General features: G+C 41.6%; 2 protein-coding genes, 2 long non-coding RNA genes and 2 pseudogenes across 4 annotated transcripts; 4 read left to right on the plus strand and 2 right to left on the minus strand.

Annotated features, from left to right (window-relative positions):
• Positions 1–1,244: 1,244 nt before the first annotated feature.
• Positions 1,245–4,786, plus strand: LOC117592800 (glucose-6-phosphate exchanger SLC37A4-like). The gene is made up of 9 exons (XM_034291406.1): positions 1,245–1,535; positions 1,707–1,939; positions 2,614–2,860; positions 3,181–3,339; positions 3,468–3,553; positions 3,646–3,759; positions 3,849–3,987; positions 4,179–4,376; positions 4,663–4,786. Exons 1-8 carry the CDS (start codon positions 1,388–1,390, stop codon positions 4,343–4,345), a joined length of 1,293 nt encoding a protein of 430 aa, XP_034147297.1. The 5' UTR covers positions 1,245–1,387; the 3' UTR covers positions 4,346–4,376; positions 4,663–4,786.
• A 101-nt stretch (positions 4,787–4,887) lies between these two features.
• Positions 4,888–10,525, minus strand: LOC117594250 (annotated as a pseudogene).
• On the plus strand, positions 6,903–8,417 carry LOC109616101. The gene is made up of 2 exons (XR_002197155.3): positions 6,903–6,989; positions 7,554–8,417. It is a non-coding gene; the product is annotated as an uncharacterized LOC109616101 (long non-coding RNA).
• A 754-nt stretch (positions 10,526–11,279) lies between the features above and the next one.
• Positions 11,280–14,822, plus strand: LOC117594249 (glucose-6-phosphate exchanger SLC37A4-like). Its single transcript, XM_034291408.1, has 9 exons — positions 11,280–11,570; positions 11,742–11,974; positions 12,650–12,896; positions 13,217–13,375; positions 13,504–13,589; positions 13,682–13,795; positions 13,885–14,023; positions 14,215–14,412; positions 14,699–14,822. The coding sequence occupies exons 1-8, from the start codon at positions 11,423–11,425 to the stop codon at positions 14,379–14,381; spliced, it is 1,293 nt and encodes a 430-aa protein (XP_034147299.1). The 5' UTR covers positions 11,280–11,422; the 3' UTR covers positions 14,382–14,412; positions 14,699–14,822.
• A 164-nt stretch (positions 14,823–14,986) lies between these two features.
• LOC117594251 lies at positions 14,987–20,778 on the minus strand (annotated as a pseudogene).
• LOC117594252 lies at positions 16,939–18,453 on the plus strand. The gene is made up of 2 exons (XR_004575603.1): positions 16,939–17,025; positions 17,590–18,453. It is a non-coding gene; the product is annotated as an uncharacterized LOC117594252 (long non-coding RNA).
• Positions 20,779–21,042: the final 264 nt, after the last annotated feature.

Below are 21,042 nucleotides of genomic sequence, written 5' to 3' on the forward strand. Positions count from 1 at the left end.
ATTTTTTATTATCCCACTTTTCAAAATAATATTATGATTTTTCATAATGTTATGATATTAATACATTGTTTTTCCAAAGGGCTTTTTTCATCAAAATAAGTATTTTAGAATATCATGGCCTATTTCATAATTGCATGTTATTTTTCAATAGAGAACACCAGTAGAGAAGATCATGAAGTTGACAGTTAAAAACTATCAAATACCTCGGTGAAGTAGACTGTGTTGGAGGTGGTTCCTGGATAAAGCTTTCCAGTTCCTGTATGGAGATACTTGGCCATTCTGCACTATTGAAGTTCAGCGTGGGTGACAGAACAGGTAATGCTGGGGCGCAAATACCAAAAACAGGGTGCTTCTCCCATTGACTGATTTGGGCTATAAACAAAAAAGAAATGGAAAATCATGTTTAATGCACATATCCAATCTATTCAGAACCATCAGAGAACACTTGAGGAGAGGAGGTCAAAGGGGTGAGTGTAAGGGAGTGAATCTGATTGTTGCAGATTACAGTATGTTATATTCAAAACTGGAAGTAATGGAGGATTGGGGCTTGATGGGAAAATATGCCCAAAATGACCAAACTGGCAACCTAAATTAACTGCAGTTGGCGGTGGCAATTTCAGTGTGAAGACACTAATTAACAGAATGATTGAGTAGCAAAACCTATTCTACCTTCCAACAATCTGTACTATCCAGAATATTCAAGGCTAAACCCTATGTAACCCTAGCTGCATGGGCTAAAAAAAAATCTTAAGGATTCCAGTGTTGATGGAGTAGACGCCAACTCTGTTAACATGATTATAAAATATTGTGGAAACATGGTAATCGTTCTGGCTAAGTTTTGCTTCACATTGAATGAATAGTCTCTTGAAATGTTAACTAACAACTTTCATTAATGAGCTAATGACACTGTTAAGGAAATGCTCTGTAATTTTGTGGGATCTGATAATACAGCTTGCGCAGTTTAACTTTTATGAGACAGAGAGCTTCATAGGGATAGGAATATTTGGGTTTGTGTCTTGTTCACCCCCCCCCCCATCAGCTGAAGGACCCACCCCCTATGTTTGCAGTCACCATTGGACTCCCCTATGAATCATTAACTGACCACACTCTCAATAACATCCAGGCACAACGTCATGGAGGGACAGTTGGGATCAGCTTGTAGGACTCGGAAATCAATCTTTAGATAGGAAAGTTGACCATTAACCCTACCTATTGATTACAGTTCCCTCCCACTTCTAACCAACTCAGTAGGCCCAATGCACTGTGGATCCTGACGCCAAAGTTCACAGTTAATGGGAGCTGAAGGACTATACTAGAGCTTTTTCCCTCCGTGCTTTTGTTTAATATCCTTCTTTCTTTAAGCTTTTCCTCCTCCACTGCAAAAACCATGGCGACCATGGGGTACGGACACTACCTTACCACCATTTTCACTGCCATGTTTGTGGGCTACACACTGTACTACTTTAACAGGAAGACCTTCTCCTTTGTGATGCCCTCTCTAATGCAAGATATCAGGCTGGACAAAGATGACCTCGGTAAGCCTCTTTTTTCCTGTTTCTGTTTCCTATTCCTAACAACAGTTTCCAACCAAAGTTTGATTGTTTTCACTTAATAATTCTCTGTCCACATTTCTAATCGAGCAGCATCATATGGGGATGGCTATGTTAATTATCAAAATCAATAAAACTTTGTGTTCTACCTTTCAGGGATGATCACTAGTAGCCAGTCTCTGGCTTATGCTATCAGCAAGTTTATCAGTGGCGTGCTTTCGGATCAGATCAGTGCCCGCTGGCTCTTCTCCATTGGTCTGTTCTTGGTGGGCGGCGTTAACATGGTTTTCTCCATGTCCTCTACTGTGGCTGTCTTCTCTGGCCTCTGGTTCCTCAATGGCCTGGGCCAGGGTCTGGGGTGGCCCCCGTGCGGCAGGATCCTGCGCAAGGTACGGTCAGGATGTAACAATGGTCCCCATGCAAGTTGTCATACATGTATCAATAAATGAATATACTGGTCAGTGTAGAATTTTGTCTATCCATGTCCATTCAAAACAATTGTGTCAAGCATGCAGCACATCACTAATCTGATATTGTTATTATGTTTATTTGACCAGGAACAATGTAAAGAAACATTTCTTAATATACTTAGGAAAATGTGTTTTACATTGACGGCTGGGTCAGCAGAGATTGCGCGTCCCTACTCAGAGAATGTCCATCCATTTTCACAGAGAAAAAGTTCAAATGAACTTTGTCTGTGCATGCGCAGTTCTTTTCTAATTGGTCTGTGGGTGTCTTTCTCTTTTCTAACTATAGGGGTAGGTAACCATGTTCCTAGAGAAAATTATAAGGGTGTTCAATATAATAAATGACTAAGCTAACCAACTGGGTTAATTTATCAGTTCAGAGATTTACTCAATTCAACATACCTGATATTCCTCTGCTGGAGAAGTGTTGCTTAACCCTGCCTGGGCATACAATTCTTCCATTCTATTTGTTCAACACGGACCACTTTGGCCAAAACATGAGAAGCCAAATGTTTATTACCATCTGCAGTCCCAAGGTAGATAAAAATAATGAAAAATATGTACATTACATTTACGTATTCTCTTCTACCCCTCAGTGGTTTGAGCCTTCTCAATTTGGAACATGGTGGGCAATTCTATCCTGCAGTAAGAACCTGGCTGGGAGTTTAGGTCCAATCATTGCAACCGTGATGGTCCAGAGCTACAGCTGGAGGACTACCTTGTCCATATCAGGCTTCTCCTGTTGCGTGGTTGCCTTTTTCTGCCTACTTTTGATCAGGAATGAACCCAAGGATGTGGGCTTGCCCAACATTGATGCTGGCGGGGCCAAGAAGGGAAAACCAGGTCAGAGCAGGGAGCTAGTCTCATGTTGTGCTGTTGTTGATGCACTTCAAAATGTGTGCAACTGTGACATTCCTAAGTGCTTAAATGATAATATACCTTTTTGAAAATTGTAGGGCTCTTTACACCTGGTTCTTTTGGTCAAAAACAAATCAGATTAAAGCCAAAAAAGTTTGTGTAAGGCCAGTAACACTGTGGGAATGGATATTGCGCCCTGTGTGCACCTCACATGCTAATAGTGTGAACAAGATCAAGATCAGATTTGTACACAAATAAAGTGCAAGTGTGTCTAAAACTTCTCTCTCTTGCATTCTCCTTCCCAGACATGTCCAGTGATGAGACCACTTTCAAAGAGTTCATTTTGTTCCCCTACCTTTGGTTACTCTCTGTGGGCTACCTGGTAGTGTTTGGAGTAAAGACGGCCTGCACTGACTGGGGGCAGCTCTTTCTCATCCAGGACAAGGGCCAGTCAACACTCATGGGTATGTCAATCTAATAAATTAAGACCTCAGTTGTTCCTCTGCTATATCAGTTTGCAATAGCCTACTGTTGATAACTCAATTATTGCCTCGAAGTCTTAAGTTTGTCTGACTGCAACTCTTCTTCACAGGAAGTTCCTACATGAGTGCCCTTGAAGTAGGAGGCCTTTTGGGCAGTTTAGCAGCAGGGTACTTCTCTGACAAGGCAGTAGCGCAAGTGAGTTAGCAATGAGTGGAATAATGCCTTCAGTGAGCGCTTTATACAAATCAATGCAGTGTTTAAACATACTAAATTTCACTTTTGTACAGCAAGGCATGAAAAGTCATGGCAACCCTCGTCATTTTCTCTTAATCTCAATGATGATTGGGATGTTTGGTTCCATGTATCTATTTCGGGTTACTGTCACTCCAGACAGCCCAAAGGTACAAAACAAGTTATTACTTAACATAATAACTTATTATTATCATAGCCAATACATATCTATATTCTTAAGTTAATGTTTTAAATGTAGATGTGGATCCTCTTCTTGGGAGCTACTTTTGGCTTCTCATCTTACGGACCAATAGCCTTGTTTGGCTTGATAGCCATTGAGAGTGCTCCTTCAAACTACTGTGGAACATCACACGCTATCGTTGCTCTAATGGCAAACAGTACGTTTTTATCTGAAAACATATTGTTTCATTGTTTTAAAGGCACATTAACAATAATTTCTAACAATTGTTTTGTCATTTATACTAGTGTCTTAGCTTTAATGCCAGTACTAAACAAGTAATTCAGTGTCTAAATATGTATATCCTATGGATCAGAACTAGCCTTACTGACATTCCTTTAATATTATCAGTTGGTGGCTTCTGCTCTGGACTGCCATTCAGCACCATCGCCAAACACCATGGATGGGAAATGGCCTTCTGGGTGGCAGAGATGTCCTGCCTAATCACTACCATTGGCTTCTTCCTGCTGCGAAACATCAGAACCAAGATGGGTCACATCACCAAGAAGGCTGACTGATTGCTACACCTCATGATCCTCTGCTGCAAATGTGGGAAACTTAAAATACTTCTCACTGTTTCCCCAATATTATGTGGTAGTGGTGGCTGAACAAAAATAAGATGTAAATACTTCCACTGAGACAAGCTTTTTAATGTATAGTACAAGATTTTTCCTTCTACAAAGTAACATGTACTCATTGATGTCGTTTTTATATCTGAGTCTGCATGCGTAGCTCGCTATGTTGCAAATGCTAAGGTTGTGTGGGTAATGTACCACATCTACATGTTACAACAAATGCAGGAACAACTGATCCTCTTTATTTGCCTTGGTTTCAGATTTGATCCTGCTTATGACCCAGGTCCAAAGTTACCAGCTTTCTCTGCTATCTCCAAAGCCCCCTTCAAATTCTGATCAAAGAGTTCACACCTGTAACATAAAGGGAAAAACATATAACCATCATTGCTCATCAATGCATCAATGCCTGATTGCCGGGGGTCTGCCAGCACAATGAACTTTATACCTGAAGAAGTTGACACAATGACACAGATTACATTTTTCATACCAATTTATAGGCATTGCATGCAGAGACTGATAGATAATAGTATTTGAAAGCATGGCTTTACCAGTTAGTGTTTGAAAGCAGTGCAGTTTGAACATATCTGTCTCCAGCATCTCAATTCCAGAACTGCCAACCTCAGGGGACAGCTGTGAACCAATAGCAAACAATCTAGAAAATAGCACAACAATATATGTTAGCACAAGTAAAGAAAACAACATGCAGCATGGATCATGGAAAAGCAAACAGGATTTATTCATGTTAGTGCTGACAAGTGAACTGTACTTACGAATGAAACATTGAAGCCAGCATAAGTTTTTCATTGGAACTCAAGCGAGCCCTTCCAAACCGTATAGAAACGGGATAGTTAGTTGAGTCTTTCAAGTATTCAATGATCTCCTTTGGGTGTCAAAGCAATACAGACGGTCTCCTTCTTTGTAGATCTCTTTGCGCAGGGCAATAGCCTGCATCTCCCGCTCCCTCACTTGCTGGCGCACCACCTCTGCATGACGCAACAATTTGATCCTGTGTTTCTCCTCCTTTTCCTTCTCTTTAGAGATGGATGCCTGCTGGGCCCTGGGGTGACAAAAGTGACCACCCTGTAAAACATCTATCTCTACTTGACTAAGATTTTCAAACCTGGTGATTTAGGGCTTATTGGAGCATGGTGTTATGCTTCTATTCATAAAACCATTTCATTATACTACATGTACTGTGATTTAAAAGGTAATAACTGCATTGTATCATGGCATACCTCAACACCCTTTCAAACTCAGCCCTCTCACGCCCAGCCTCAATAGACAGGAGGTGCTCCTTGTGTGTCACTTGTTGTAAGCGAGCTGCCTTCAACCTCTCTTCCACCTCTGCCTTCTTCTTGAGCTGCTCTTTCTCTTTTTTTCTCCAATCCCTTTCTGCTGCTTCCTGATTTCTCCTGGCTCGAAGCTCATCCTGACAAAGTGACACATAAAACCACTGTCACCCTTCTTCCATACTTATTGTAGTCAGTTATGACAACAGTAACCATTCAGTGTGAGCCACTGCTCTGCCTTGTGGTCTCTCTCTCTTTCTTGCATGGCTCGCAGTCTGGCCACCTCCTTCTCCTTTTCTCTCATGATGCGTCTCTGTTCAGCCTCGTACTCAGCTTCCCGCTCCTGTAGGGTCACATAAAAGTACAGTATATTTGGTTACATTTATCCAAATGTGATCTTTACCCAATTTTTGGCCTTAGAGCTGATTTGATCAATCAAAAGATCTATTTGCGGAAAAACATCAGGCTGCAAAAAACCTCAGAGGTATGTGGAGGTCTCTCACCATTTTCTTGCGGGTGTATTCCACTGCCCGGAGGTCAGCAAGTCTCTCCTGTTCTTGCGCTCCTTGGCCAGAAAGCTTTCCTCATTAATACGAAGGATCTCCTGCTGCAAACGCTGCCTCTCCTCCTTCTTTCTCTCCAGAGCCTGGGGGAGAACCACACACAGGTCAGTTAGTACTCATCATTGTGTTGTTTGTTGGCAGAGTAACTGATTGGACCATGTGCTAATTGTTTTAACAGTGAAAACTAGACTCATCAGGACCACACACAGGTCATGGGCCAAATAAATGAATGAAGAATTCCCCAACTCATATGGAAAAGGCTGTACATTATCCTGGCAAATGAAAACTGCTGTACTGTACAAGGAGACTTGTCTTTAGCTAACAATACCTCCAGCACCTCCATCTGTATCCTCTCTAGGTTCTCCAGCATTTGCTGGCCCTCCTGCTCTTTTATCTCATCCTGCAGCATCCTGTCCTCCAGTCGCTCCTCAAACAAACATCAAAAATAGCACGACAGCACAGAAGGGAGTGTTGTATATGCTGTGTATTTGACGTTAAATTGGTCTTTGTTTGTTTGTGTGAGCAAGAGTGCCCTCACTGGATCCTCTGATGTTTGCGCAGCTCATCGATCTGCTCCTGGGCCTCCAGGGCTTTCCTGCGGTCCACCTCCATCATGGCATCAAGCCGCCTCTCCTCCTCCTGCAGTTCAGTCAGGATCTGCTGCCTCTCCAAGATCTGGGCGTCCCGCACTGCATGGCACTGGGCACCCAGGATCAACTGGGCCACCACAATAAGGTACAATTCCTTGTGTCAGATGCACCGACCCAGTCGTCTAGCCATCCCAATTTGGCCCTTGTCAAAGTCGCTCAGATCCTTACGCTTGCCCATTTCTCCTACTTCTAACACATCAACTTTGAGGACAGAATGTTCACATGCTGCCTAATATATCCCACCCACTGACAGGTGCCATGATAATGAGATTATCAGTGTTATTCACTTCACCTGTCAGTGGTCATAATGTTATGGCTGATCAGTGTATACTGAATATATATAGCTCTGGAAAAAGTAAGAAACCACTGGAGCTTTTTCTTTCCTTTCCAAAAAAGTTGAAAAGGAATCTGTTGAGTGAGGAACAGAAGCGTTCAGTTTGCAGTGGTCTCTTAATATATTTTTTTTAAGTTAATGCCTATAAGTAACTGAAGAAATCTGGGAATATTACCTATTGATGTTGGAAATGAATCTGAGAAGAAAATAATATGAAAGAGAAAGACTGAACGGTTGGCCCTGTTGTTGTACCTCATTGAGTTTCTTGACTTCGTCTTCCTGCTCCATCCTCATAGCGTTGGCTCTTTCCAACAGGTACTGAGCTCTTTCCTTTGCCTCAGCTTCCAGCTCGCTTAGACCCTGGTTCTTCTGACGGGACAGATCAGCCTGACGGATATGTGCCTTCCTCTCCTCAGCAGCATCCTGGCCAGGAAAACCAGAAACATTGTGGAACGGTGCAAGTGGTTTGCTTTCTTGCTGTTAACGTTTACACAAGGGTGTAGAGCCGAAGCTGGGCCCTGTAGTATCAGTTCACCAAGTTTTCATGTGGGAAAGAGCGCTTACAAAGTCATCATCCTCTCTAGAGTTGCAAAATTGTATCCAATGTTTTCTGAATAACCTGATTAAGTACACAATCCAAAGAGAATAAGAACAATATCCTGAATCTTTTAAACAAGATTTTAGGAAAATACGGGAAAGTTACTGGAACTTTACGTCCTTTCTCACCATAGCCATTTCTCTCTCCTTCTGCTGGGCTTCCAACATTGCCTCCCGCTCCTCCCTGGTTGGAACTCGAGAAGCAGTGGCAATCCTCTGAATCTCAGAGGGGCGCAGAATGATGGACAGCCCAGATGGATCCTCACTCGGGATCCTGGGAAAATTACAAAATTATTTGTTTTTTATTTGTAATTCACCACCTGAAAGATGTAACTGTCTGAATATCTTTATTAGTGCAATTCAAGTTCATGCATTCTTTTTAATGATATTGCAGTATTAAGCAAAGTACAAAAAAATGTATTTGCACATAGCAGAGTAATTGCTTCACATAGTGTGAGAAAAATTACTTAAATGTAAAATAAAACAATTAAACACAAGTTGTGGAATGCTGAAAATACATTAGACGTGATTAACACATTCACAGTATAACAGAATGAGAAATAAAGGTATAGACAAATACTTGCTTAAGATCTCTGATTAGGTCTTTTGTGATAATGCGAACTGTCTCTGGTTTCTGAGTGTTCTGACTTGGAGCAGACTGGGACTGGCCCCATGGCCCTAAACCGCCACATCTCTCAGTTTCCTTGACATCGCAGGCTGACAAAGCCTTGGGTAAAAACAAACATCTTGCAGTTAAAATCCCCCAGGCTAACCTCATTACTACAATGAATTTTAGACATTGCAAAAATAATCAAATAATAGATGGCTAACAAATGTGGCTCACCTGTTTTGTGGTTCCAAAGAGGGTCTCATCCACGTGAGAGGTTAGGGCACGGGTGCGATAGCGACGTGAATGGACGCTACCAGAGAGCCTCGTAGACGAAGACCCTATTACACTCTGGTTGCGAGAAAGTCAACAGCGTTAGTTCTGTTACAGTTATACAATGCTTTTACTTTTGTACAGACCTACAAATAACATTTACAATGTACTGTATCTAGCTAGCTAGCGAGTTTGTAACGACAGTGATGCAAGCTTGTGCCTGGTCTGTCTTGACATCGTTGATTTCACTTACCATGATGATCCTAAAGAAATGTCCACTCTCATCAAAAATAAATTCAATATTTATAGGAACAATATCATTATAATAAGACAATAAAATGCACCTATCTAGCTATTTTTCGATCTTTATTAAGGGAGAAGTGCTTCCTGATAATTAAGGTGTTTTGTTGTTGTGTATCCATGGAAACCCCCATCGTCAACAGGAAGAGTACAAGTGGCCTCTGTGAAGCATCTTGAAAAAAGCCAGCTGAATCATCTCTTGTCTTGATTGACAATGGACGACCTAAGGAGTCAAAATGTAATAAAGAAATATATAATCAAATGAATACACTCCTCAAAAAGATTAAGGGAACACTTAAATCAAACACTGGGTCTCGATTGGGGAGATTCTAACTCACACTGGGATTCTAACTCACACTGCAAATAAAAGTAAACAATTTATATCACAGGACGTTCCAACTTGCATGAATTTCATCACCGCAACTCATAATGTGACTCACTAGTGTGTATGGCCCCCACGTGCTTGTATGCACTCCCAACAACGTCTGGGCATGCTCCTAATGAGATGGCAGATGGTGTCCTGGGGGATCTCCGCCCAGATCTGGATCTGTGAGCTCCTGGACATTCTGTGGCGCTACTTGGTGATGTCGGATGCACTGATACATAATGTCCCAGAGGTTATCAATTAGATTAAGGTTTGGGGAATGTGAGGACCAGTGAATGGCATCAATGTCTTCGTCATCCAGGAACTGCCTACACACTCTGGCCACATGAGGCCAGGCATTGTGCTGCACCAGGAGGAACCCAGGGTCCACTGCACCAGCGTAAGGTCTGAGGATGGGTCTGAGGATTTCATCCCGGTACCTAACAGCAGTCAAGGTTGTCACATTACCTTTTTTTGGGTTGACCTGTTGTCACTTTCATTTGCACCAAAACAGGTGACATTGATTCACAATCACTAAAGCTTCACTGAAGTTGAATTGATTTGGTGTTATACTGTGATGATTACGTTTTCCCTTAATTCTTTTGAGCAGTGTAATTACATACATATTATTTTAAGTGGAAAGTTACTATGAAATATTTTTTATTATCCCACTTTTCAAAATAATATTATGATTTTTCATAATGTTATGATATTAATACATTGTTTTTCCAAAGGGCTTTTTTCATCAAAATAAGTATTTTAGAATATCATGGCCTATTTCATAATTGCATGTTATTTTTCAATAGAGAACACCAGTAGAGAAGATCATGAAGTTGACAGTTAAAAACTATCAAATACCTCGGTGAAGTAGACTGTGTTGGAGGTGGTTCCTGGATAAAGCTTTCCAGTTCCTGTATGGAGATACTTGGCCATTCTGCACTATTGAAGTTCAGCGTGGGTGACAGAACAGGTAATGCTGGGGCGCAAATACCAAAAACAGGGTGCTTCTCCCATTGACTGATTTGGGCTATAAACAAAAAAGAAATGGAAAATCATGTTTAATGCACATATCCAATCTATTCAGAACCATCAGAGAACACTTGAGGAGAGGAGGTCAAAGGGGTGAGTGTAAGGGAGTGAATCTGATTGTTGCAGATTACAGTATGTTATATTCAAAACTGGAGTAATGGAGGATTGGGGCTTGATGGGAAAATATGCCCAAAATGACCAAACTGGCAACCTAAATTAACTGCAGTTGGCGGTGGCAATTTCAGTGTGAAGACACTAATTAACAGAATGATTGAGTAGCAAAACCTATTCTACCTTCCAACAATCTGTACTATCCAGAATATTCAAGGCTAAACCCTATGTAACCCTAGCTGCATGGGCTAAAAAAAAAATCTTAAGGATTCCAGTGTTGATGGAGTAGACGCCAACTCTGTTAACATGATTATAAAATATTGTGGAAACATGGTAATCGTTCTGGCTAAGTTTTGCTTCACATTGAATGAATAGTCTCTTGAAATGTTAACTAACAACTTTCATTAATGAGCTAATGACACTGTTAAGGAAATGCTCTGTAATTTTGTGGGATCTGATAATACAGCTTGCGCAGTTTAACTTTTATGAGACAGAGAGCTTCATAGGGATAGGAATATTTGGGTTTGTGTCTTGTTCACCCCCCCCCCCCATCAGCTGAAGGACCCACCCCCTATGTTTGCAGTCACCATTGGACTCCCCTATGAATCATTAACTGACCACACTCTCAATAACATCCAGGCACAACGTCATGGAGGGACAGTTGGGATCAGCTTGTAGGACTCGGAAATCAATCTTTAGATAGGAAAGTTGACCATTAACCCTACCTATTGATTACAGTTCCCTCCCACTTCTAACCAACTCAGTAGGCCCAATGCACTGTGGATCCTGACGCCAAAGTTCACAGTTAATGGGAGCTGAAGGACTATACTAGAGCTTTTTCCCTCCGTGCTTTTGTTTAATATCCTTCTTTCTTTAAGCTTTTCCTCCTCCACTGCAAAAACCATGGCGACCATGGGGTACGGACACTACCTTACCACCATTTTCACTGCCATGTTTGTGGGCTACACACTGTACTACTTTAACAGGAAGACCTTCTCCTTTGTGATGCCCTCTCTAATGCAAGATATCAGGCTGGACAAAGATGACCTCGGTAAGCCTCTTTTTTCCTGTTTCTGTTTCCTATTCCTAACAACAGTTTCCAACCAAAGTTTGATTGTTTTCACTTAATAATTCTCTGTCCACATTTCTAATCGAGCAGCATCATATGGGGATGGCTATGTTAATTATCAAAATCAATAAAACTTTGTGTTCTACCTTTCAGGGATGATCACTAGTAGCCAGTCTCTGGCTTATGCTATCAGCAAGTTTATCAGTGGCGTGCTTTCGGATCAGATCAGTGCCCGCTGGCTCTTCTCCATTGGTCTGTTCTTGGTGGGCGGCGTTAACATGGTTTTCTCCATGTCCTCTACTGTGGCTGTCTTCTCTGGCCTCTGGTTCCTCAATGGCCTGGGCCAGGGTCTGGGGTGGCCCCCGTGCGGCAGGATCCTGCGCAAGGTACGGTCAGGATGTAACAATGGTCCCCATGCAAGTTGTCATACATGTATCAATAAATGAATATACTGGTCAGTGTAGAATTTTGTCTATCCATGTCCATTCAAAACAATTGTGTCAAGCCATGCAGCACATCACTAATCTGATATTGTTATTATGTTTATTTGACCAGGAACAATGTAAAGAAACATTTCTTAATATACTTAGGAAAATGTGTTTTACATTGACGGCTGGGTCAGCAGAGATTGCGCGTCCCTACTCAGAGAATGTCCATCCATTTTCACAGAGAAAAAGTTCAAATGAACTTTGTCTGTGCATGCGCAGTTCTTTTCTAATTGGTCTGTGGGTGTCTTTCTCTTTTCTAACTATAGGGGTAGGTAACCATGTTCCTAGAGAAAATTATAAGGGTGTTCAATATAATAAATGACTAAGCTAACCAACTGGGTTAATTTATCAGTTCAGAGATTTACTCAATTCAACATACCTGATATTCCTCTGCTGGAGAAGTGTTGCTTAACCCTGCCTGGGCATACAATTCTTCCATTCTATTTGTTCAACACGGACCACTTTGGCCAAAACATGAGAAGCCAAATGTTTATTACCATCTGCAGTCCCAAGGTAGATAAAAATAATGAAAAATATGTACATTACATTTACGTATTCTCTTCTACCCCTCAGTGGTTTGAGCCTTCTCAATTTGGAACATGGTGGGCAATTCTATCCTGCAGTAAGAACCTGGCTGGGAGTTTAGGTCCAATCATTGCAACCGTGATGGTCCAGAGCTACAGCTGGAGGACTACCTTGTCCATATCAGGCTTCTCCTGTTGCGTGGTTGCCTTTTTCTGCCTACTTTTGATCAGGAATGAACCCAAGGATGTGGGCTTGCCCAACATTGATGCTGGCGGGGCCAAGAAGGGAAAACCAGGTCAGAGCAGGGAGCTAGTCTCATGTTGTGCTGTTGTTGATGCACTTCAAAATGTGTGCAACTGTGACATTCCTAAGTGCTTAAATGATAATATACCTTTTTGAAAATTGTAGGGCGCTTTACACCTGGTTCTTTTGGTCAAAAACAAATCAGATTAAAGCCAAAAAAGTTTGTGTAAGGCCAGTAACACTGTGGGAATGGATATTGCGCCCTGTGTGCACCTCACATGCTAATAGTGTGAACAAGATCAAGATCAGATTTGTACACAAATAAAGTGCAAGTGTGTCTAAAACTTCTCTCTCTTGCATTCTCCTTCCCAGACATGTCCAGTGATGAGACCACTTTCAAAGAGTTCATTTTGTTCCCCTACCTTTGGTTACTCTCTGTGGGCTACCTGGTAGTGTTTGGAGTAAAGACGGCCTGCACTGACTGGGGGCAGCTCTTTCTCATCCAGGACAAGGGCCAGTCAACACTCATGGGTATGTCAATCTAATAAATTAAGACCTCAGTTGTTCCTCTGCTATATCAGTTTGCAATAGCCTACTGTTGATAACTCAATTATTGCCTCGAAGTCTTAAGTTTGTCTGACTGCAACTCTTCTTCACAGGAAGTTCCTACATGAGTGCCCTTGAAGTAGGAGGCCTTTTGGGCAGTTTAGCAGCAGGGTACTTCTCTGACAAGGCAGTAGCGCAAGTGAGTTAGCAATGAGTGGAATAATGCCTTCAGTGAGCGCTTTATACAAATCAATGCAGTGTTTAAACATACTAAATTTCACTTTTGTACAGCAAGGCATGAAAAGTCATGGCAACCCTCGTCATTTTCTCTTAATCTCAATGATGATTGGGATGTTTGGTTCCATGTATCTATTTCGGGTTACTGTCACTCCAGACAGCCCAAAGGTACAAAACAAGTTATTACTTAACATAATAACTTATTATTATCATAGCCAATACATATCTATATTCTTAAGTTAATGTTTTAAATGTAGATGTGGATCCTCTTCTTGGGAGCTACTTTTGGCTTCTCATCTTACGGACCAATAGCCTTGTTTGGCTTGATAGCCATTGAGAGTGCTCCTTCAAACTACTGTGGAACATCACACGCTATCGTTGCTCTAATGGCAAACAGTACGTTTTTATCTGAAAACATATTGTTTCATTGTTTTAAAGGCACATTAACAATAATTTCTAACAATTGTTTTGTCATTTATACTAGTGTCTTAGCTTTAATGCCAGTACTAAACAAGTAATTCAGTGTCTAAATATGTATATCCTATGGATCAGAACTAGCCTTACTGACATTCCTTTAATATTATCAGTTGGTGGCTTCTGCTCTGGACTGCCATTCAGCACCATCGCCAAACACCATGGATGGGAAATGGCCTTCTGGGTGGCAGAGATGTCCTGCCTAATCACTACCATTGGCTTCTTCCTGCTGCGAAACATCAGAACCAAGATGGGTCACATCACCAAGAAGGCTGACTGATTGCTACACCTCATGATCCTCTGCTGCAAATGTGGGAAACTTAAAATACTTCTCACTGTTTCCCCAATATTATGTGGTAGTGGTGGCTGAACAAAAATAAGATGTAAATACTTCCACTGAGACAAGCTTTTTAATGTATAGTACAAGATTTTTCCTTCTACAAAGTAACATGTACTCATTGATGTCGTTTTTATATCTGAGTCTGCATGCGTAGCTCGCTATGTTGCAAATGCTAAGGTTGTGTGGGTAATGTACCACATCTACATGTTACAACAAATGCAGGAACAACTGATCCTCTTTATTTGCCTTGGTTTCAGATTTGATCCTGCTTATGACCCAGGTCCAAAGTTACCAGCTTTCTCTGCTATCTCCAAAGCCCCCTTCAAATTCTGATCAAAGAGTTCACACCTGTAACATAAAGGGAAAAACATATAACCATCATTGCTCATCAATGCATCAATGCCTGATTGCCGGGGGTCTGCCAGCACAATGAACTTTATACCTGAAGAAGTTGACACAATGACACAGATTACATTTTTCATACCAATTTATAGGCATTGCATGCAGAGACTGATAGATAATAGTATTTGAAAGCATGGCTTTACCAGTTAGTGTTTGAAAGCAGTGCAGTTTGAACATATCTGTCTCCAGCATCTCAATTCCAGAACTGCCAACCTCAGGGGACAGCTGTGAACCAATAGCAAACAATCTAGAAAATAGCACAACAATATATGTTAGCACAAGTAAAGAAAACAACATGCAGCATGGATCATGGAAAAGCAAACAGGATTTATTCATGTTAGTGCTGACAAGTGAACTGTACTTACGAATGAAACATTGAAGCCAGCATAAGTTTTTCATTGGAACTCAAGCGAGCCCTTCCAAACCGTATAGAAACGGGATAGTTAGTTGAGTCTTTCAAGTATTCAATGATCTCCTTTGGGTGTCAAAGCAATACAGACGGTCTCCTTCTTTGTAGATCTCTTTGCGCAGGGCAATAGCCTGCATCTCCCGCTCCCTCACTTGCTGGCGCACCACCTCTGCATGACGCAACAATTTGATCCTGTGTTTCTCCTCCTTTTCCTTCTCTTTAGAGATGGATGCCTGCTGGGCCCTGGGGTGACAAAAGTGACCACCCTGTAAAACATCTATCTCTACTTGACTAAGATTTTCAAACCTGGTGATTTAGGGCTTATTGGAGCATGGTGTTATGCTTCTATTCATAAAACCATTTCATTATACTACATGTACTGTGATTTAAAAGGTAATAACTGCATTGTATCATGGCATACCTCAACACCCTTTCAAACTCAGCCCTCTCACGCCCAGCCTCAATAGACAGGAGGTGCTCCTTGTGTGTCACTTGTTGTAAGCGAGCTGCCTTCAACCTCTCTTCCACCTCTGCCTTCTTCTTGAGCTGCTCTTTCTCTTTTTTTCTCCAATCCCTTTCTGCTGCTTCCTGATTTCTCCTGGCTCGAAGCTCATCCTGACAAAGTGACACATAAAACCACTGTCACCCTTCTTCCATACTTATTGTAGTCAGTTATGACAACAGTAACCATTCAGTGTGAGCCACTGCTCTGCCTTGTGGTCTCTCTCTCTTTCTTGCATGGCTCGCAGTCTGGCCACCTCCTTCTCCTTTTCTCTCATGATGCGTCTCTGTTCAGCCTCGTACTCAGCTTCCCGCTCCTGTAGGGTCACATAAAAGTACAGTATATTTGGTTACATTTATCCAAATGTGATCTTTACCCAATTTTTGGCCTTAGAGCTGATTTGATCAATCAAAAGATCTATTTGCGGAAAAACATCAGGCTGCAAAAAACCTCAGAGGTATGTGGAGGTCTCTCACCATTTTCTTGCGGGTGTATTCCACTGCCCGGAGGTCAGCAAGTCTCTCCTGTTCTTGCGCTCCTTGGCCAGAAAGCTTTCCTCATTAATACGAAGGATCTCCTGCTGCAAACGCTGCCTCTCCTCCTTCTTTCTCTCCAGAGCCTGGGGGAGAACCACACACAGGTCAGTTAGTACTCATCATTGTGTTGTTTGTTGGCAGAGTAACTGATTGGACCATGTGCTAATTGTTTTAACAGTGAAAACTAGACTCATCAGGACCACACACAGGTCATGGGCCAAATAAATGAATGAAGAATTCCCCAACTCATATGGAAAAGGCTGTACATTATCCTGGCAAATGAAAACTGCTGTACTGTACAAGGAGACTTGTCTTTAGCTAACAATACCTCCAGCACCTCCATCTGTATCCTCTCTAGGTTCTCCAGCATTTGCTGGCCCTCCTGCTCTTTTATCTCATCCTGCAGCATCCTGTCCTCCAGTCGCTCCTCAAACAAACATCAAAAATAGCACGACAGCACAGAAGGGAGTGTTGTATATGCTGTGTATTTGACGTTAAATTGGTCTTTGTTTGTTTGTGTGAGCAAGAGTGCCCTCACTGGATCCTCTGATGTTTGCGCAGCTCATCGATCTGCTCCTGGGCCTCCAGGGCTTTCCTGCGGTCCACCTCCATCATGGCATCAAGCCGCCTCTCCTCCTCCTGCAGTTCAGTCAGGATCTGCTGCCTCTCCAAGATCTGGGCGTCCCGCACTGCATGGCACTGGGCACCCAGGATCAACTGGGCCACCACAATAAGGTACAATTCCTTGTGTCAGATGCACCGACCCAGTCGTCTAGCCATCCCAATTTGGCCCTTGTCAAAGTCGCTCAGATCCTTACGCTTGCCCATTTCTCCTACTTCTAACACATCAACTTTGAGGACAGAATGTTCACATGCTGCCTAATATATCCCACCCACTGACAGGTGCCATGATAATGAGATTATCAGTGTTATTCACTTCACCTGTCAGTGGTCATAATGTTATGGCTGATCAGTGTATACTGAATATATATAGCTCTGGAAAAAGTAAGAAACCACTGGAGCTTTTTCTTTCCTTTCCAAAAAAGTTGAAAAGGAATCTGTTGAGTGAGGAACAGAAGCGTTCAGTTTGCAGTGGTCTCTTAATATATTTTTTTTAAGTTAATGCCTATAAGTAACTGAAGAAATCTGGGAATATTACCTATTGATGTTGGAAATGAATCTGAGAAGAAAATAATATGAAAGAGAAAGACTGAACGGTTGGCCCTGTTGTTGTACCTCATTGAGTTTCTTGACTTCGTCTTCCTGCTCCATCCTCATAGCGTTGGCTCTTTCCAACAGGTACTGAGCTCTTTCCTTTGCCTCAGCTTCCAGCTCGCTTAGACCCTGGTTCTTCTGACGGGACAGATCAGCCTGACGGATATGTGCCTTCCTCTCCTCAGCAGCATCCTGGCCAGGAAAACCAGAAACATTGTGGAACGGTGCAAGTGGTTTGCTTTCTTGCTGTTAACGTTTACACAAGGGTGTAGAGCCGAAGCTGGGCCCTGTAGTATCAGTTCACCAAGTTTTCATGTGGGAAAGAGCGCTTACAAAGTCATCATCCTCTCTAGAGTTGCAAAATTGTATCCAATGTTTTCTGAATAACCTGATTAAGTACACAATCCAAAGAGAATAAGAACAATATCCTGAATCTTTTAAACAAGATTTTAGGAAAATACGGGAAAGTTACTGGAACTTTACGTCCTTTCTCACCATAGCCATTTCTCTCTCCTTCTGCTGGGCTTCCAACATTGCCTCCCGCTCCTCCCTGGTTGGAACTCGAGAAGCAGTGGCAATCCTCTGAATCTCAGAGGGGCGCAGAATGATGGACAGCCCAGATGGATCCTCACTCGGGATCCTGGGAAAACTACAAAATTATTTGTTTTTTATTTGTAATTCACCACCTGAAAGATGTAACTGTCTGAATATCTTTATTAGTGCAATTCAAGTTCATGCATTCTTTTTAATGATATTGCAGTATTAAGCAAAGTACTAAAAAATGTATTTGCACATAGCAGAGTAATTGCTTCACATAGTGTGAGAAAAATTACTTAAATGTAAAATAAAACAATTAAACACAAGTTGTGGAATGCTGAAAATACATTAGACGTGATTAACACATTCACAGTATAACAGAATGAGAAATAAAGGTATAGACAAATACTTGCTTAAGATCTCTGATTAGGTCTTTTGTGATAATGCGAACTGTCTCTGGTTTCTGAGTGTTCTGACTTGGAGCAGACTGGGACTGGCCCCATGGCCCTAAACCGCCACATCTCTCAGTTTCCTTGACATCGCAGGCTGACAAAGCCTTGGGTAAAAACAAACATCTTGCAGTTAAAATCCCCCAGGCTAACCTCATTACTACAATGAATTTTAGACATTGCAAAAATAATCAAATAATAGATGGCTAACAAATGTGGCTCACCTGTTTTGTGGTTCCAAAGAGGGTCTCATCCACGTGAGAGGTTAGGGCACGGGTGCGATAGCGACGTGAATGGACGCTACCAGAGAGCCTCGTAGACGAAGACCCTATTACACTCTGGTTGCGAGAAAGTCAACAGCGTTAGTTCTGTTACAGTTATACAATGCTTTTACTTTTGTACAGACCTACAAATAACATTTACAATGTACTGTATCTAGCTAGCTAGCGAGTTTGTAACGACAGTGATGCAAGCTTGTGCCTGGTCTGTCTTGACATCGTTGATTTCACTTACCATGATGATCCTAAAGAAATGTCCACTCTCATCAAAAATAAATTCAATATTTATAGGAACAATATCATTATAATAAGACAATAAAATGCACCTATCTAGCTATTTTTCGATCTTTATTAAGGGAGAAGTGCTTCCTGATAATTAAGGTGTTTTGTTGTTGTGTATCCATGGAAACCCCCATCGTCAACAGGAAGAGTACAAGTGGCCTCTGTGAAGCATCTTGAAAAAAGCCAGCTGAATCATCTCTTGTCTTGATTGACAATGGACGACCTAAGGAGTCAAAATGTAATAAAGAAATATATAATCAAATGAATACACTCCTCAAAAAGATTAAGGGAACACTTAAATCAAACACTGGGTCTCGATTGGGGAGATTCTAACTCACACTGGGATTCTAACTCACACTGCAAATAAAAGTAAACAATTTATATCACAGGACGTTCCAACTTGCATGAATTTCATCACCGCAACTCATAATGTGACTCACTAGTGTGTATGGCCCCCACGTGCTTGTATGCACTCCCAACAACGTCTGGGCATGCTCCTAATGAGATGGCGGATGGTGTCCTGGGGGATCTCCGCCCAGATCTGGATCTGTGAGCTCCTGGACATTCTGTGGCGCTACTTGGTGATGTCGGATGCACTGATACATAATGTCCCAGAGGTTATCAATTAGATTAAGGTTTGGGGAATGTGAGGACCAGTGAATGGCATCAATGTCTTCGTCATCCAGGAACTGCCTACACACTCTGGCCACATGAGGCCAGGCATTGTGCTGCACCAGGAGGAACCCAGGGTCCACTGCACCAGCGTAAGGTCTGAGGATGGGTCTGAGGATTTCATCCCGGTACCTAACAGCAGTCAAGGTTGTCACATTACCTTTTTTTGGGTTGACCTGTTGTCACTTTCATTTGCACCAAAACAGGTGACATTGATTCACAATCACTAAAGCTTCACTGAAGTTGAATTGATTTGGTGTTATACTGTGATGATTACGTTTTCCCTTAATTCTTTTGAGCAGTGTAATTACATACATATTATTTTAAGTGGAAAGTTACTATGAAATATTTTTTATTATCCCACTTTTCAAAATAATATTATGATTTTTCATAATGTTATGATATTAATACATTGTTTTTCCAAAGGGCTTTTTTCATCAAAATAAGTATTTTAGAATATCATGGCCTATTTCATAATTGCATGTTATTTTTCAATAGAGAACACCAGTAGAGAAGATCATGAAGTTGACAGTTAAAAACTATCAAATACCTCGGTGAAGTAGACTGTGTTGGAGGTGGTTCCTGGATAAAGCTTTCCAGTTCCTGTATGGAGATACTTGGCCATTCTGCACTATTGAAGTTCAGCGTGGGTGACAGAACAGGTAATGCTGGGGCGCAAATACCAAAAACAGGGTGCTTCTCCCATTGACTGATTTGGGCTATAAACAAAAAAGAAATGGAAAATCATGTTTAATGCACATATCCAATCTATTCAGAACCATCAGAGAACACTTGAGGAGAGGAGGTCAAAGGGGTGAGTGTAAGGGAGTGAATCTGATTGTTGCAGATTACAGTATGTTATATTCAAAACTGGAATAATGGAGGATTGGGGCTTGATGGGAAAATATGCCCAAAATGACCAAACTGGCAACCTAAATTAACTGCAGTTGGCGGTGGCAATTTCAGTGTGAAGACACTAATTAACAGAATGATTGAGTAGCAAAACCTATTCTACCTTCCAACAATCTGTACTATCCAGAATATTCAAGGCTAAACCCTATGTAACCCTAGCTGCATGGGCTAAAAAAAAATTTTAAGGATTCCAGTGTTGATGGAGTAGACGCCAACTCTGTTAACATGATTATAAAATATTGTGGAAACATGGTAATCGTTCTGGCTTCATATTGAATGAATAGTCTCTTGAAATGTTAACTAACAACTTTCATTAATGAGCTAATGACACTGCTAAGGAAATGCTCTGTAATTTTGTGGGATCTGATAATACAGCTTGCGCAGTTTAACGTTTATGAGACAGAGAG

This window comes from Esox lucius, chromosome 1 (genome assembly GCF_011004845.1).
Source record: "Esox lucius isolate fEsoLuc1 chromosome 1, fEsoLuc1.pri, whole genome shotgun sequence".
In the NCBI taxonomy this organism is placed as follows: Eukaryota; Metazoa; Chordata; class Actinopteri; order Esociformes; family Esocidae; genus Esox; species Esox lucius.

Coding starts and splice junctions, on each gene's coding strand:
- LOC117594249 (XM_034291408.1), top strand. CDS start 11,423: ATGGCGACCATGGGGTACGGACACTACCTTACCACCATTTTCACTGCC. Junction 11,571..11,741: donor GCTGGACAAAGATGACCTCG/GTAAGCCTCTTT, acceptor TCTACCTTTCAG/GGATGATCACTAGTAGCCAG. Junction 13,796..13,884: donor TCACTCCAGACAGCCCAAAG/GTACAAAACAAG, acceptor TTTTAAATGTAG/ATGTGGATCCTCTTCTTGGG.
- LOC117592800 (XM_034291406.1), top strand. CDS start 1,388: ATGGCGACCATGGGGTACGGACACTACCTTACCACCATTTTCACTGCC. Junction 3,340..3,467: donor GGGCCAGTCAACACTCATGG/GTATGTCAATCT, acceptor TCTTCTTCACAG/GAAGTTCCTACATGAGTGCC. Junction 3,760..3,848: donor TCACTCCAGACAGCCCAAAG/GTACAAAACAAG, acceptor TTTTAAATGTAG/ATGTGGATCCTCTTCTTGGG.